Source organism: Pseudochaenichthys georgianus, chromosome 4 (genome assembly GCF_902827115.2).
Source record: "Pseudochaenichthys georgianus chromosome 4, fPseGeo1.2, whole genome shotgun sequence".
Lineage (NCBI taxonomy): Eukaryota > Metazoa > Chordata > Actinopteri > Perciformes > Channichthyidae > Pseudochaenichthys > Pseudochaenichthys georgianus.
The window spans coordinates 6,787,171-6,804,773 of NC_047506.1; the positions used below are offsets into that span (position 1 = coordinate 6,787,171).

Consider the following 17,603-nt stretch of genomic DNA (forward strand, 5'->3'; position numbering starts at 1 on the left):
ATCGGCCTTTATAGAGAGCACCGATCAAACTATTAAGAGTGAATATCGGCCGATAATGACCGGTGGCCGATCGATCGGAGCCTCCCTAATTATTACCAGACATTTTGACCGGCAGGTTTTGAATTTACCGGTTTTTAATAAATGTTACCAGCTAAAAACCGGTAATTACCGGCTAACGGAAACCCTGGTAGAGTTGTAGAAAATACATGGTGTACAGACAGTACCGTACACTCTGACTGTACAGTCACTGTAGCCTATACTGTATAGTAGGTGTGTAATGCGTGTAGTCTACTCTACACTCTACCTTTCAGCAACGTTTTAGGGATTTAGGCTCAGTCAGCTCAGGGACTGTTTGGTTACTTTAGTTTGGTAAATGAAATAAATGTTTGAACTTTGTAGTAGTTCACTGTAGTTGCTGTCATAAGTCATTTGTAGACTAAGTGGCAAAAAGTGTTTTTTCTACATTTGTACTTTGTAGAGAAATGTAGACACAAGTTGGAAGGGAGCACAATAAACCTGATGAGTTTGAATTTGAGTTGATTATGAGTTAATTTTCAATTGATAATTAGCTCACAATAAGTTCACTTTAGTTACTCACACAACTTGACACAAGCCATGGGTTCACGTCCGGACCTGAACCTCTGGACTTGAGTCCGAACCTGCATGTGAGTCCAGGTACGCAGCACTAGTCACACAACACTGTAGTTGTAAGCAGTGACCATTTGCTACCAATTGAAACTTTCACTTATTGCAGGGGTGAGTGAAGGGAAGTGGCTACTACTTCAGGTTATGTTAAGAGTTTCTCAGATTCTAGCATTTCTAGCTAAACCGTTAGGCTGTAAACAGACTTTGTGATGGTTTGGGTAGACTTTGCATGCATCCACATCTCAGAAAGGTTTGGTACATGATCATAAAGCTAAGAGTCAAATCTCCCGATAAATAGCCATATTTGTTCGAATTCCAGAGTCTAGCCAGCCCATATTTGGAGCCCAGGGGTTGGTTGTAAATACTCATTTGGACTTTTTAAGTGGAAAAAGTGTGCTTTATACATTTCAGGACAAAAGGTCACCAGTCTTTGTATGCATGCTCCAAATCTCTGGGTCAGGATCAGTCAGGATTTATACAAAGCGCGTTGTGTCTTTTAATGGGCTTGACCTCCCTTAAACGTTATGCTCTCACTTGATCAACTGTGATCCACTAAACCAAGGAAAAAAAGTAAAATACCTTCCTCTTTTTAATATTCAGGTTTACTTCCTACTGTCCTCTTATACTTTACAATCTGTTTCATGTCGGTAGCATTTTCCAATTTAATGTTTCCAAACAAATGATATTCAACACTGAGTTACAAATCCTTAAATCAGCTTCTGGTGTCACAAACACTTCTGAATATACAGATTAAGTCAACTTTTCAAAAACACATTGTTTTGTCTCGATGTGTTCTGTGTGTTCAGTCTCAGCACATTAGCGTAGCAACAAGGTTAGCCTTATTTTTTTTTATTCTGTGAAATGCTCGATTTCTTTGTAGAAGTCATCTTACGGAAATGAAAGTGCTGAGTGCCTCCGATTTAATTGAAATGGAGAAACTGAAACCAAATGTGGAGTTATAAGAAATTCTGATAAATCCATAGCATGGGGTATCCCCCTGGACGGTGGATTTGATAGTGAAACGGCAAAGAAAAAACCCTGATCAACCCTTCCTCTTCTGCATTTCCAAAACAGACCTATCTTACAGAAGTGTATTATATTAAACATGCCATCTTAATTTGCACATTTGACGATCATAAATATATAAAGTGTCTTTGTATATTTGTCATAGATGTAAGGCAATTGTATCTGTTTTTAAATAATATCATTTTGAATAGAAAATGGGAAGATACAAACTTAACTTGGATTTTTGTGAATGATCTAAGCAAAACTTGACAAGCATTTATTATACTCGGTACTGAAATCTGGCTGCATTTGTCTTCATGATGTGAGTTATACGAATGCAGATTGAAATTGCAATAGCAAAGCTTTGAATAGAATCATATTAAAGTTGTGGTTTCTCTGTGGCTAACATCTCCTTTAAACAAATGGTTGAGTGTGTTAAACTGGTTTTTATGTTGGAGCTACATTCAGCTGCCTTTTCTTCGTTACCCTAGTTGGAAATAAAGAAACAGGAAATGATGGTGGATTTAGCTCACAACCATTTATGAACTGATATTGCAGTGCTTGCCACAAGCCTATTGCAATGCTTTGCCTTTTATACATTATTTTCATCCTGTTGTAACTTTTATCCATGTATTTTTCCTTTTTAATGTTTATTTTATTAGCTTTTCTTTTTTAATGCTTAATATCTTTCATTTTTTGTAAAGCACTTTGAATTGCCTTGCGTTGAAAAGTGCTATATAAATAAACTTGCCTTTTTGTCTTTTTTAACTCGTAAACTTCTCATATACAAATACATTTGTAGGCAGTTTATTGTTGGAACCTCAACCTACAGTATAAGATGGATTCTCATTGTGAATTCTTTAATTGTGGTTATTTGAAAATGATCTAACAATGCTGTTCTTGGTCTTTTATAGGTCCTCTCATCACGACCATTGATCAGATTTAATGGAAACCAAGGGGTAAGAATACATTTTTCTCTCTCGCTCTCTCCTTCCAGGGTGTCCGTGGGGTCTTAAAAAGTATTACAAGTTGATAAATCAATTTAGCGAAAATTAAGGCTATTAAAAAATTAAACTGCATTTTCCAAGGTATAACATTTTGTAGCTTGTTTTCATTAAGTATATGAATTGTCCAAAGAGTTTGTATTCTAAAGTGTGCCTGAATGTAATCATTGCGTAGTGTGATTCTGTGTAGTTTATTTATGGCATCCCGTTAGATTTGACGTCATCTGAACAGGACATCGCACGCTCACTGCTTGATAGCGCGCGATGGTCCGTTTACGCCGGTTGTTAAAGGAATGGTCCACTCATTAGATAATTAATCAAAACTTCAGTATTTAGTGAAACGTTATGTTTAAACCATACCCTGAAGAAATCAGCGATATTCCCCGGTAAATAATGATTTTATAGCTCTTTTTTATCAAGACCTGTATATTCCGTCTGGCCGCCGCCATGTTTGCCATTTTCAGTAGTCACGTGATGGTCGTGACGTCATCCATGCGTTCACTTTGTCAACACACGGAAACATGGTGGAGTATTTCAGTTCGGACTCGTCAGCAGAGGAACAAGTTTTGACCAATGTGAAGAGATTGGATGGGGGAATTCAGCCATACATATCAGTATGACAATACGACACCCTCTGTCCTAAGACCCTCACATCGTACAAGGAAAAACTTCCGAAGAAAACCCCCAGTTTAAAGGGAACATGGGAGAAACCTCAGGGAGAGCAACAGAGGAGGGATCCCTCTCCCAGGACGGACAGACGTGCAATAGATGCCGTGTGTAAATTGAAAAGATAATACATTTGCAACATAGGTAGTCCAGATGTTTGGAAATGCATGTGTGTATAATGGGAAGATGATATAAGATACTATATGTATGCATGTAGTACCACCCTTGCTAGCGATTCCCTCTCTAGTTTAGCATACTCAGCTTCGTTGTCCCTGGCCATAGAATCACGATTTTATGGGGCCGGAAAAACTGGGGGGAAATGCACACTAGCCGGTACTACGCTATATGGAAAGGCCACCAAAAACTGTCCTGGCCTGGACGTTAAAACGGGGCTAGCCGCTGCAATGGAAATGCGCTATAACATACCTTATTCTTACTCCGAGCACTACTTCTGCTCCTCCGTCGCTTCACACTTGCAGAGGGCGATTTCTCAACTGGCCGAACTGGTGTCCTGGTCGGTGATGACACCAGAAAGACCGATGGTACTGCATCTCCATTGAGTAATGGTTGTTCTTTAAATCCCATGTTATGTTTGATCATACTCTCAGAGTAGTCGTCCGGAAATGTGAAATGTTCGCTGCATACATGAGCCTGTAAATCTCTCGGTTCGGGCCGGCCACATTTCGCTAGCCACTGCCTCCGAATGTACTTCTTATGCTTACCTTTTGGCAACAGATGGAACCGAGCATTCCGTGGATTGTTCCTATCCGAATTATGGCAATATTTCGCGATACAGTGAGGCATATTTGAAGAGAGAAACTACAGTAGATAACATGGAGATCAACGTGTCTTCGAAAACCAAACGCATGGATTACGTCACGTCCGGGAAATGGCGGCGCCCACAGTGTTGTTATTTCGGTATATAATCAGTTTAAAATCACTGATAATGTCATCGGATTAAAAAAAAAAAGAGAGACTGGCAGAGACTGGTCTGTTTTATCGGATGATAATTTTTAAAAAATGAGTGTCATGAGCATACCATTCCTTTAAAGAACATCATTATGGGGAAATGCAAGTTTGCATCTCTTCGGAACAATGCCTAAATCAAATGCTACTTTCTAATGGTTTATTATTCTAATATACCTTGCATTGGGTTGGTCACACAATTCATTCTCTTGTGCTTTGTTCTATCTGAATTATGATAAGGAGTTATCACAAGCTGTTAAGTTGTGCTATCTTACAATCAATACTGTATATAGTAAAGTGTGTCGCCAATGTAAGCGGTTGGAATTCGAAGTGGGGATGAGGTCTTAAAATGTATGGAAAGTAGGGATGTAACGGTTAACAAACATTTCGGTTCGGTACGTACCTCGGTTTTTAGGTCACTGTTTTCGGTACAGCAGAAACAATTGCCACAAAACATAAAATATTTTTAGTTTTTTTTTAATTATTATTAAACTGTGAATAATGTATTCACTCAAATAAATATAAAATAAACATTAAGGTGCAGCATTTCGATGAACTGAATTAATCTATATTTTAACTGTACTTTACTAGTAAGCAGCCAGTTTGACATCATGACTTGCTTGTCATTGTATTTTCATCTTTTTTTTTTAAAGAGAAATGAACTTGTCCACATTGCTTGCCGAAAGGGCAGATCTGCTGGCACTAGCAATGTCTCCTGCTGTGGAGAACACCCTCTCGCTAGGGACAGAGGTAGCAGATACAGCCAAATGGCGCTTTGCTAACATGGCAACATAAGGATATTTGGCGTTTGTAATAGCTTTGGATCGGTCTGAACTTGTTGCGAGTGGTTGAGGCTTAAATGCTAGCGGGAGTTGGGTTTGCACTTTAGTCTTTTGGTACCGGTGATATTCACGTTCGGGTGACGCCTTTTCAAATGAGTTTGCAAGTTTGATGTATTGCCAGCCGCGTGACCAATTGTAGTTGAACAATGCCGACAAACAGCTTCGGTTCGGTCCACCTGTCGTTGGCCGTCATCCTTGTACGTAACTGCGAAACCAAAATGTTCCCAAACTGGAGACTTCAATGATGCTGGAGGATTTTCGAGCTCAACTTTATCTGCGGTCGCCATTTCGACAGTTCCTCAAATTACTGACTAAATCTGAACGCATCCCTGTGACCAGCTCTCATAGTATGCCTCTCGTCCAATGAAATGACTTGGTCGCTCTGACGCGTTGAAATTGCACTGAACCCACTGAACGCTGCGTTCCTGCAGCCCCGCCCGGAGCATGGGCTGCAGGAACATGCTACTCAAACGCTGCGACGCACCACCTGAGATTACTTCCAAGAAGTTTTTCACGTTCTCAATTGTTTACGTTTAACGTTATATTCGTTTGGTACACACATGTACCGTACCGAACCGAAGGGCCCGTACGGAATAATTTCGGTATGGGTACGTACGTATACCGTTACACCCCTAATGGAAAGGGTCTTAAAAAAGGTCTTAAAATGTATTACATTTGACTTCAGGATTCCTGCATTCGCAATTTCCTAATTCATACGGGCAATATTTTAGTTGGCCAGATGGATTTCAAATTACAGGTGTCTGAGCCAGAAATGAATTTAAATTTAACATGACCTGCCTCACAGAAATTCTGAACTTTCAGAAGAGCATTTTGAAGTTCAAACTCCAACAGGCGTCTTTACAAACGGGCACGTGATCATGCCAACATGGGTATCATTTTCAAGCTAGCTATTTCCTCCACCAACATGACACTCCAGTGCCATGTCTTTAAAGTGTCTTCAAGAGCAGTAGGAAAGCTGCTAGCAAAGCTGCTTCGGATTTAATGATGTTCTTTTTGCCATCATGTGCATTGTCAACAGAACTTTTTATAAGGCACTATTTCTCAGCCTCTCTTGGCACAAGATTTGTTTTATTTTTGCTTTGGTTCCTAAATGTACAAAATGTCAAGTGGGCCTTTTTTGCATGGCAGGCAAAATACTCCCAAACCTATTTATTTTTTAATACATAAGTTCTCACTTGTTAGGTCCCACTGTGTTAAGTGCCTCCGATGTATTATATAAAGCTAAAGGAAGGTTTGTTTGAATTCTTCGTAAAATATTTTTAGATGATGATGATCTTTATCTTTATGCGTTAATCTCTCAGAGTTCTCTAGGATCCAGTATGATGATATTTGGGACTTTTCATATCTTGGAAATCAAATTGGATCAAAGGCTCTTTTGATGATGGGTGGCTGTTTTGGTGGCTGTCAATAATTGTGCTATCATCAATATTAAAGGGCCCATGTCATGCTTTTCTGGTTATTACCCGTCCCCTTGTGTTATGTAGCTTTGTCTGCATGTAAACGGTCTGCAGAGGCACAAACCCTCGAAGTACACCCTATAGCGAGTAAAACTCTAACACAGAAAATACCTGTCTATGCTGCCCCAGAACGCCTCGTTGGAGATTTTTCTTTTTCCATTTGTTTCTTCCGGGAACCAAGTGACGTAACGACGACCCAATGGACCAATCCGCGGAGCCGTTACGTAACACATTGTAACACTTAATCACTGATGTTCCGCTGTAACGGTGGTGGACTCATCAGAACAGAGTGGGCGAGCTGACCAATCGGAGCACAGTGGGCTCACAGGGAGGGGGGGGTGCAGGAGCTCCAACAAGGTATGTAGGACAGAGTGCATACACAGATGCTGTATGAGAAACCAATGTGAGTTTGGAAAATTGCACAAAGTCAATCTATTCTAGTAGACCTCAACAATGGAATTATGATCAGTTGACATGGGACCTTTTTAAAATGACTAGTGATAAAGCGGCTTTAGCTAGAGCACACTAAAAGCGCAGAGCTGCTATTATTCACTACTGCAGCAAAAGTAGAGTTACATCTGCCTGCCACTGCCTCTTTGCTGTAATAGGGGCAAGTCAATAAATGCACACGGTATGCTAAGTGTAGGAACTAAACAAGTTGCAATAAAATAGATTGAGGATCCTTATTTCCCACAATGGAAGAAACTGCCTCCTTTTCTGCAACTGGATTCTGGTTGTTTATGAGAATGACAAATCTCACACGAGGGCCAGTACTCTGAGTACTCTATGAGCAATTGTCTCCTCAAAGACAATAAACTGTGTGTGTGAGCTAAGTTGACATCCACAAATATTGTTCATTTAGTGACCTCCTCTTATGTCCAAAGATTATTTGTGTGGTTCATCTTTGTACAAAACTTGTTATGAGCGGCTGTTTGTAGGCATTACTGGTCACAATGCGTCCAATAGCAGGATTTCTAGCAGCTCTATCCTATGTTTTGACATATATCCTACTCCTCTCTTCCGACAGATTCACTTTCAACCTTACTGCCTACTCTGCATCCTGTGAAGGGGTTGACACTATAGGTTATCAAAGGTCATCAAATATGCTGCAACATGATTAGCACCATATCCAGAAATGCAGGTTGAATGTCTGTCCTTCGGGTAGACGGTTGCTAAATGATTAACCTTTTGTTTGACCTGTTCTTCTGCACATTTCTCAATTTTCTGAGGAGGATCTCAGAGTTGTTTACTCTAAAATGCTTCATGGTGAAACATTAGAATTGCCACATCCTCAGATCTCAGGAAGGACAATGTTATTATTGGCCAAAAGAACAACACTTAGATGAGAGACTCAGCACTTGCTTCATTTTTTTTTAAATTGTTTTGAAGTTGTTTTTTTAATTATGACACGGCAAGATCATGAAGCTGAGTTCATCGGTTTCCCCCTTATTCATTGTTGAATACAGTGTGAGTTCCCACTCTTGGAAAAGGGTGGACGTTTAGGTGGGTGGCAGGTGGCCATAACTATAACATTGGCTTGTTTGTATTGTGACCAAGCAGTTTTTTCTTAAACTTGACACTCATGTCTAAGGACAAACGAGCAAAAACTGCTTGCAGACAGCTGCACTCACATTATAGCACAAAACCTGCCAACACCTCATCTTGTCCATGCTGCAGTGTCATGTCATGTCATGTCAGAGCGAAAAAAGAAGGGGCATCTGGCTGCATTTCAATGATATTGGAGAAAGCAAAGCTGAGTACAGGATTTGTAAAAATGAAAATAACCTTCAGAGCAGGGTTTTTTTTTTTGTTAACCAGGATTTATTGTCAGAGGTGGGAGAAGTTCAGATCTTTTACTTGAATAAAAGTACCAGAGTTTAGGAATACTCGGTTACGATAAAAAGTCCTGCATTCAAAATGTTACAAGTAAAAGTACAAAAGTATTGGCATCAAAATATACTTAAAGTAGCCTACCACCTGCAGAGGGATCTAGATGCAGGTGTTCTTTTCCCCAGAGCCCGCCTCGCTGCACATTATCCCTTGCATAAAGATAGATTGTGTGTCCCTCATAACATGTTGTACACAGTGGAAATAAACATTCTGGTCACCTTAACACCAGGAATCTTATCCATTAAACTCCTTCTGAATCAAACCGTCACGGTAGCCTTACCTTACTGATCCCTCTTAAATTCGAAAAAAACAGAGAAAATTGATTATTAAATTATGAATGTGACTAATAAAGAGCAGTTTGATTATTAAGTATTATTCTGTAGATCGATGTCATTACATTACATTGAGCTGATGCTTTTATCCAAAGCGACTTACAGTAAGTACATTCGACCAGGAAGATACAAACTTGAAGAAAACAGAATCATATAAGTACATCAGGTTTCATAGAGCCAAACATTTCAAGTGCTACTCAACTGGCTGTAGATAAGCCAGTCCTTTATTAGTATACAAGTGCTCTGTTAGCAGTTCTTTGTTAGTAATTCTATCGCTCGAAGTGGAGTCGAAAGAGATGAGTTTTCAGTCTGCGCCGGAAGATGTGTAAGCTATCTGCTGTCCTGATTTCAATGGGGAGCTCATTCCACCATTTTGGAGCCAGGATAGCAAACCCACATGTTTCTGCTGATGGGAACTTGGGTCCCTCTCGCAGTGCGGGTGCAGCGAGCCGTTTGGCTGATGCAGAGCGGAGTGCACGTGCTGGGGTGTACAGTTTAACCATGTAGGAAGGGCCAGATCCATTCGCAGCATGGTACGCAAGTACCAGTGTCTTGAAGTGGATTCTAGCAGTTACTGGAAGCCAGTGAAGGGAGCGGAGGAGTGGCGTGGTTACATTACATTTGGTGAAAAGCACTTAATGACTTGTTTAAGACTCGTTTTGTCAAAGTTTAGGACTTGACTTGAACTTGCCCATCCTGACTTGTGACTTGACTCGGACTTGAGCGCAAAGACTTGAGACTTGACTCGGACTTGAGCGCAAAGACTTGAGACTTGACTCAGACTTGAGCACAAAGACTTGAGACTTGACTCGGACTTGCAAAACAATGACTTGGTCCCACCTCTGGAATTAACTGAATGCTTTCCAGACTCATCATTAAACCTCAGGTAGCAGTAGCAGACAATTTTGTCCAAAATAATTTTTTGGGTGTGCAGGTTGTCTTGAAGAATTTGTAAGATGTTATATATCATATGATCCTTTGTATAGCTCCGAGTATTTTTGTTATGGTCTATGATTTCTACTAGGGCTGCACGATTTTGGGGAAAAAATCTAATTGCGATTTTTCTGACAAATATTGAGATTTCGAATTGCGATATTTGTTTTTAAGTAACCCAACGGAAGTTTATTGTAAAATGCGGCCATATCTCCGACTAGGAAGGTCGTATCAACATACTCCCGTCTCTAGCACCCCCGCAGCCCGAGCTACGAGTGAAAGAACTAAACTTACATGAAACCTCCGTTGGGTTGCTTTAAAGTCAAGCTTCAGTTTAAGACTCACCCTGTAATAGATGTAAAACATGTGATGGAGCATTACTAACCTGACTCAGGTGGTTTGTTTCACCAAAGCATCTAAAGCTCCATTGGAAGCCATTTGGAAAGGGCAGGCACTTTCAAAAATACTTGGCAGGTGATTGGATCAATCTGTCTGCTATCATGGGCCACTTGTGATTGATTAACAATCGATGGTACATGTGGAGCACAGCACTTCTGATTGGTGTGGATGACTGACACACAAGAAAAAAAATTGTAAAAAAATAAAAAGTTTTCAAAAAAACGCAGGCTTTGCGATTTGATAATCGCATCATTTCAAATTTCGATTTAAAATCGATTAATCGTTCAGCCCTAATTTCTACATTGGCAATAGAAAGATGGATGGATGGATCCGCTGTCAGTCTGGTAGATGTTGGAGAGGGTGATAACAGTTATCCATAATTGAAAACACTTTGTCCAGTGTCGTCCTCTTCTCGGATTCTTAAAACGAATCATGCTGCCACCCTGCTTCAATTTTTTTTGTATGAAATTTTGAACAGTTCTGTGAAATTCTACACAGAGCCAGACCCACCATCAATTGTTTCAGTGTCCGTTTTTAAATCTCCTTTTTTTTCGCAGGCATCGAAATAGCACATGTATACAAGCATTACAGGCATATGTGTCGTGTTTGCACAAATCAGACGGTAAACCTGACGTTTAGTATCCAAAGTTCTAATGCTGAAGAGTAAAGGAAGGCATGTATTTTTCTGGTGCAGCCGGCTCGGTGTGTGGAGGAGAATCTGTCACTGTTGTCAGAAGGGAGAAAGTGGCTAAATGACAGAGCAGATGGCCCGGCTGACTGAGCTCACATATATTCATTCACTCATATTCATTCATCTGGTGCTGCTCTCGCTGGGCTCTGACTAAGTGCACACTCGCATAACAAGTTTCCTACATGTTTTGCAAAGGAGAGTATTTAAAGACACAAAACAGGCAATTTAGCGAAAAGTCGGAGTTCAGACTTTAAGTGACAAAAGATGGTGTTAACAACAGCTACATTAAACACGTATGATCAGTAATAACTCAACACGGTCGATGAAGCTTCTGTTAACTGTCTAGTTGGAGAGTTAATGGAAGCTTCAGAACCCAATCAGCCGTCATTGACACTAGATGAGCCTCATCCACAACTGATGTCCATTTAGCACGTTTAATTGTTGGCGGAGGCAGTTGGCTCTTCGGCCGAGCAAATCAACAGTTTACAATAGTTTTACAGCCAGTTTTAATCTCCAATTATGTTGTCTCCCAAGCCAAAAACCACATGACGACGAAGCCAACAAGCTAAATCTTTAAATTCCAGCTACAAATGTTATCTGAAAATTAGATGGAGAGATTGTGTGCGTTTAAATAGTTGTATAATATTAGGCTATTTGAGTTTTTCTTCTGCACCATCAATTTGGGATAACAAATGCAGACTGCGGATAAGTTAATAAACAGAAGACAGAAATTAGGCGACATGAAGCAAAGCTTAATCTTTGATGTCGGCTTTGTGTTTCTGGCCTCTATCAGTTTTTTGTTCTGCCTCTTTGCTCCTTTTCTCTCGCCTGTTCTTGGAGAGAGGACAAGGTGAAGTGCGTGGGGGCATTGTGTGCTAGCTGCCATACAGAATGAGAAGATGAGGCTAGCTGCAGGCAGATTAAGGAGGAGGTGGTTGAACACCTGTTGAAGATCCACTTCCAGCCCTAGAAAAGCTTTCCAAAGGTGATTATTACTTGTAGAGATAGTGTTTCATTGTCAGTCCCTGCCCTTCATCCAGTGTTTAAAGTAGTCTATTTAAAGTGTGCCTTTTTCCATTGCTCCCTTACTTTAGCTTTTGTGTCAACAGCGGGCTAAAGCTTTGATAAACACTTCAACCGATGCTGTTGCATGCGAAGTTTTTAATTTGCAAGTAAAACCGATTTAAAGCTGCGGGTTTATTTGTTTCCTTAGACGAGAAAGCGGTTGGGTTCACACTAAAATAATGTCCGTTTGAGGTTCCCCTGTCCACAACTAGATATTACCTGTTTCACCTCAAACCCCTCGAGATGCACCCGCTACTTTCCAAAAGTCAAAAACATTGACATGTTTCAATGCTCAAGATTGAACATGACAAACATCACATTAGAACAACTCTTTTATAGTCCAGGTGCGCTATACACTAGAGAAAGGCCCAAAAAAAGGAGTGTCAGCTTCCACCTTGTGACCCGCTTTGTAAGTTAGTGTATGCATATAGTGGCTTTCAACACTCGTTACTTAAGCCGGAGCCATTTGGCGTGCAGAGGCGTCTTTTATCCTCTACAGCGTGAGTCAATAGAGCCTCTCCTTTTTGTTGGTTCCTCTGCCTCTTAATCATGTCTGGGTTTACACAATCGATGTTTCTGCAGATCAGCTGTGCATGTAGGTGTCCTTAAACACTGGCATAGGACATGTTGGCATATTTAATGTGTTCAAACTGCCACACGTTTTGTCCTGTAAACTCAGGAATAGAATCTGACTGTCACATTTGACGCTGGGCATGTCCTCTAATACACAAGGAATTGATTGGTCTGTATTGGTCCTGGAATAAGCCATTTATAAATGATGCATTGGGCTTTGTGAGTAACCGGAGTTGCTTCTGGTTGTAGCAACAGTGAAAATATAGAGCAAGAACATGCAGAACTTTTATCATTTTTAACATATCTTTCTTGTTGCCCTCAGGACGTTCTGCTCCTCAGACGTTTCAGATTGTTCTTTGTAACAGGATTTAAGTGTCTTTTTACATCTGCGGCCAAAAATGTCTCTACATCCTGTCATTTAAATGTGTACTACTACTAGCCTGTGTAAATTGTTGGTTATTGTCATAAGGATGATAATAAGAAGTACCGCTGAAGTTGTATCGATTATTGATTTATCTGTATGAGGTAGAGTGCGGCAGATGCAGTAAGTGCGTTATGTTATGGAGCATTATGGAAAACTAAAAGCAAAGGTCTTCCAGGGGATACAATAATCAATACATAATAGGACAGGCACACATAAACGGATATTGTAGTTATTTGTAGTCAGCCATATTATGCAACCTACATGTGTTGGGATTTGAGTAAACAGAGCTGATCTGCCTGCAGTCTGACGGCACGTCTGACTCCCGATGAAGAGGTCAGTGAGTCACCGGCTGAGCCTCTGGTGGAGGCTAGCTCAGCGCTCACTGGTCAAGAGGAGCTGAACTGGGGAACCATCTAATTCAGCATCTTTTGTTACCGTGTGATGCACAGCCTTGATGCTCATGAAAGCAGAGCTGAGCTGGGTTTAGCCTGCCAGGGCCTCGTGGAAACACAACCCTCCGCCTGGCCTGGCCTTACCTGCTCTTAAACTACCTTTCCTGCTGAACTTATCAAATGAATTCACTTGTCAACCCTTAATGATAGGGTGTGAAAATAATTTTGAGGTGACATCAGGTAGACTTAATTGCCTAGGCAAAGTTTCAGTGTCACCCTCGGCTCTCTCTTTCACATTTCTCAGATTACTGACATGCCTCTGTGCACCGCATTCAAATGTTAACCAGTTCACCCAGTGCTCAATGCAAGATGTATTTTAAAGCAGAAAACTAAGCGTCTGCATCATAGTCGTACTTGTCAAATGATTTCCTCAATTTAACCAAATTGTCCCGCAGCTGTCTGATTACTGGTTCGCAGAGTTCGCAGGGAGGAATAAGATGTGCCTAACTATGTTGAGGCTAGACACTGCAGAAATACCTATCATAGTTCTTCTGTTATAGTCATTTACCTGCGGTTCCTCCAATCGCACGTTTGGAGCACTCTGCCGTGCTGGAGGAAGACAAGGCAGCTGATTTTAGCTGCGTTTTTCTGAGGCTTTCAGTGTTTTTGAAGCAGGCGAGAAAATGCCTTGGGCTTACTGACAGATGTACATAGTCTGAGCCAGGTTTTCAAAGAATGGCGCACTGGCATTTGCTTTCTGAATGCCTCAAAAAAGAAAATAATTGTTGCTGTATTGTAGAAGGTTTTAAAGGCTCTGTGGCCCCTTGTTCTGACACTCGTTATTAAAAACGGGCATAGCTCATGGTGATTTCATATTTGAATGTTTTATTCTTCTTTTGTCTTCAACAGAAAATTTCAATACCACGGTCAGAAAATTCCAGTGAACTGCAAACGTTTACTTTCTACTTGTCACATGTGGGCAGAGATAACCCCCAGGGCAGCTTCGACTGCATCCAGCAGTACATCACCAGGTAAAACAAGCACTGACTTTCACTCACTTTTACTCCTTTCTCATCCGATCTGCAACAAATCTTCTGCAAAAAACTGATTTTCTGACTAACATTTATGTAATGCTGTCTTTGAGGTCTTTGTGAATAATCAGCAGTCTTTGGAAAGACGATGAGTGTTTTCGGGTAGACTTTATTTTTATTTAACATTTCTATAACGTGAGCGGAATCCCTGATGCTTAATATCAGCTCTGGTGAGCACAGTTGGGATTGTGGCTGAGCATAGCTGCTACTGTGTGGAAAGGTGCACACATGATGACTACAACATTGCATTACACCAGTATCATGCACATGCCTTCTTTACTTTCAGTACAATAACTTGAAAGGGAAATAAAAGTTTAATACCAAATAGTGCTCAATTAAATGTATAATAGATCTTGCAATAATTGTAAGTTTGAGGGTTGCAAAAATAAGAACACAGTTGTTAAATATATTTGTGTGCATGCATCTTTGTTTTTATGCATTTAAGATCAATTGAAAAGTGTTTAAAAAGATTTCAACTTGGTGCTCTTGTTGCAAGTGTTGTGTCCTTTTAATAGCGTCAGGGGCCGTCCCGTTCTATGCATAAAGCTTGTTCTGCACACTTTCTCTGGCATAACATGCGCAGAAATGTGCTTGAAATAAATAGGACCAGATGTTTGTGATGAGGGGGAAGGAAGTAGAAAACAGAATTGGAAACAACAAAACATTTCTGCGTCTCTGACTCTCAATGACCCCATTATTCATAGAATATTTGTATCAAGTGGGTCAGGTGGAGTTCATCCACATCTCCGACTGGATCCTAATCAACCTTGAGTTCCAGTCTAAAGCCCAAATGACGGAGCTCAGCTTCCACTGACCGCTCCAGCGCCATCTCATTTTCTGCCAAATCCCCATCGGAGTAGAGGGGAATCAAAGAGAGCCGGGAAAGAATGGGATTTGATGCGGCAGTGAGTCGTACTGTGGGAACACACAGTTGGATGGAAATTGTAAAAATAATAGTTGTTCCCTCAGGGTGCTTAATGGAGCTCATCTGGGAGGAATGCACAGAGAACAGACGGGTTATTACAAATGGGGAGAGATTCTAGGTTAATGCCTAGTGGATTTATGCTTTATTTCCCGTCTATTTCAAATGACTGTCAAACTTATCAAGTTGCAACTTCTTAAAAATAAGGATATCCAATCTTTTCCATCCTATTTCTATTGAAGCTACTGGTCACTCGATCCTGGTCTTCCTCTCTCACCGTCTCCTCTTTGTCTTTGCAGTGAAGGGAGCATTCAGCTGGATTGTTTGGGTGGGATCCAGGACAAAATTACAGTTTGTGCCAAGGACGACTCGTACCAGAAGGCCAGGGAAAACATGGCCCAGGTCGAGGAGGAGACTCGCAGTCGGAGTGCTATCGTCATCAAGCTCGGGGGGAGATACGTAGGTGAGGAAAAACGGCACGGATGCAAGCAGATCAACTATCACTCACTGACGTCCTAGTAGTATATTAAACTCACTTCTTCATTTGCTTAATCGGGAGGAGGTATTTCCCAGTGGTGGAAGAAGTATTCAGATCTTATATTAAATAAAAGTAATGAAACCACAGTGAAGACATACTCTGTTGCAAGTTAGAGTCCTGCATTCAAAAAAATGTGTACCTAAGGAAAAGTACAAAATCTAAAAGTACTCATTATCCAAAGTGGCAATTATTTATGTATATATATATATATATATATATTAAATCGCTCGATGATGATTAGTGAGCATTAATGTGTTCATAATTACATTTTTACAGCTAGCAAAGGATGAGATAACATTGATAACTTATTATACTGCCATTAAACTCCATCCATAATGGCATATCATAATGTATTATAAATCATAATGTCCAAATAAATGTGAGTAAAACATTTAACATTTGCCTCTAATATGTTGTAGATTAGAAGTTTAAAGTAACATGGGGAAACTCAAGTAAAGTACATGTACCTCAAATGTCTTGAATACAGTACTTAGTTACTTTCCACCATTGCTATTTCCATTTTAAACTCCATAAGGTTTTAGGGAGTTGACAGACAAGAATAGACGAGAAGAATATCCGAACCGTGCGAAAAGTCAAACGGCTCATGTGTTTGTGTAGCCTTTCTCTGCTGGTGAATGGGTTCATGTTGCAGTTTGAGTCTGGGGCCCAATGGCGGAGGGCCAGAATGCCTCATCTGTAACCAGGACTTTATTGAATTTGATGGTGGTTTGCTTTCTAAATGCTCTAGCAGCTAATGTGATCCTCTTTCTCCCCAACCCCTGTGATTGTAATTTAAACATGCAGAGTTTCTGACTTCTTGTTTTGCTCTCGGACCTGCGCCATAAAACAAACCGTGCTGCAGCAGCAAACCACAGCAGCACTGCCTCATTGCCTGCAAAGAAAGAAATCCAGTGTTGGCCTATTCACTGTTCAGCAGTGAGTCAACACAAGTCTAGTCCCTGTGTGCTGTGGAGCCAAACGCTGTTTCAGGCTCAGAAGAAGGCAACACAATATTAAGTCTAAATCGCCTGAAAAAGATCTCCGTGGGATAAGGTGATAAAAGCTGATGTGTATAATGGAAGGTGAGTACGGGGACGTGGCAGCACTAAAGATCAGTGCCTGATGCGTCTTATCTGAGTCATCTGCAAGTTCCCAAAGCCATTTTCAGTCAGAGATAAAAGATGTTGACAGAAATGTATTTCTTGCTTTGATCTTTGTTATTTCTGTTCTTATGAAAACAAGCAGGCATTGGCTGCCAGCCCACAAGTCACTCGGGTCCTCTGCCACCAGCACTTTTGTTTCAGTGCTAGATTGAAGTACTAAATGACTCCTGCCATTTATACTCAGAATTATGCAAGTCCTAAAAAAGTAGTTAAGATAAATTCAACCTTTCTAATGCTCCTACTTCCCTTCTGTAACTTCTGCACTCTGAAGGTAAAAAGGTTCAGATCCGGAAACCGGCACCTGGCCTCTCAGACGTCGCCCCGCTGCGGAGGACGTCCCGGCCCGTCATCATCTCGAGCAGCACGCTGAAGAAGGGCACGCCTCAACACAGGCCGCTCAGAGAGCGCCTCACACACCTGCTGGCCCTCAAGCCTTACAAGAAGGCTGAGCTGATCCTGAGGTTGCAGAAAGACGGCCTCTTGCCATTAGACAAGGACTCCCTGGATAGCTACCTGCAACAGGTTAAACAAACACATTTATTGCCTCTGTTTTCTCTCAAAAACTGAGGAGTAGACTCACGATT

The 17,603-nt window shown here is 40.9% G+C and overlaps 1 protein-coding gene across 1 annotated transcript in view; it reads left to right on the forward strand.

The window, feature by feature from the left end:
* ell (elongation factor RNA polymerase II) overlaps positions 1-17,603 on the forward strand; it is a 41,091-nt gene that overhangs the window by 14,679 nt on the left and 8,809 nt on the right. Inside the window, exons 2-5 of the mRNA XM_034081322.1 lie at positions 2,565-2,609; positions 14,215-14,336; positions 15,618-15,781; positions 17,291-17,541. Coding sequence (XP_033937213.1) covers positions 2,565-2,609; positions 14,215-14,336; positions 15,618-15,781; positions 17,291-17,541 — 582 coding nt within the window. The remainder of the gene's footprint in view (positions 1-2,564; positions 2,610-14,214; positions 14,337-15,617; positions 15,782-17,290; positions 17,542-17,603) is intronic.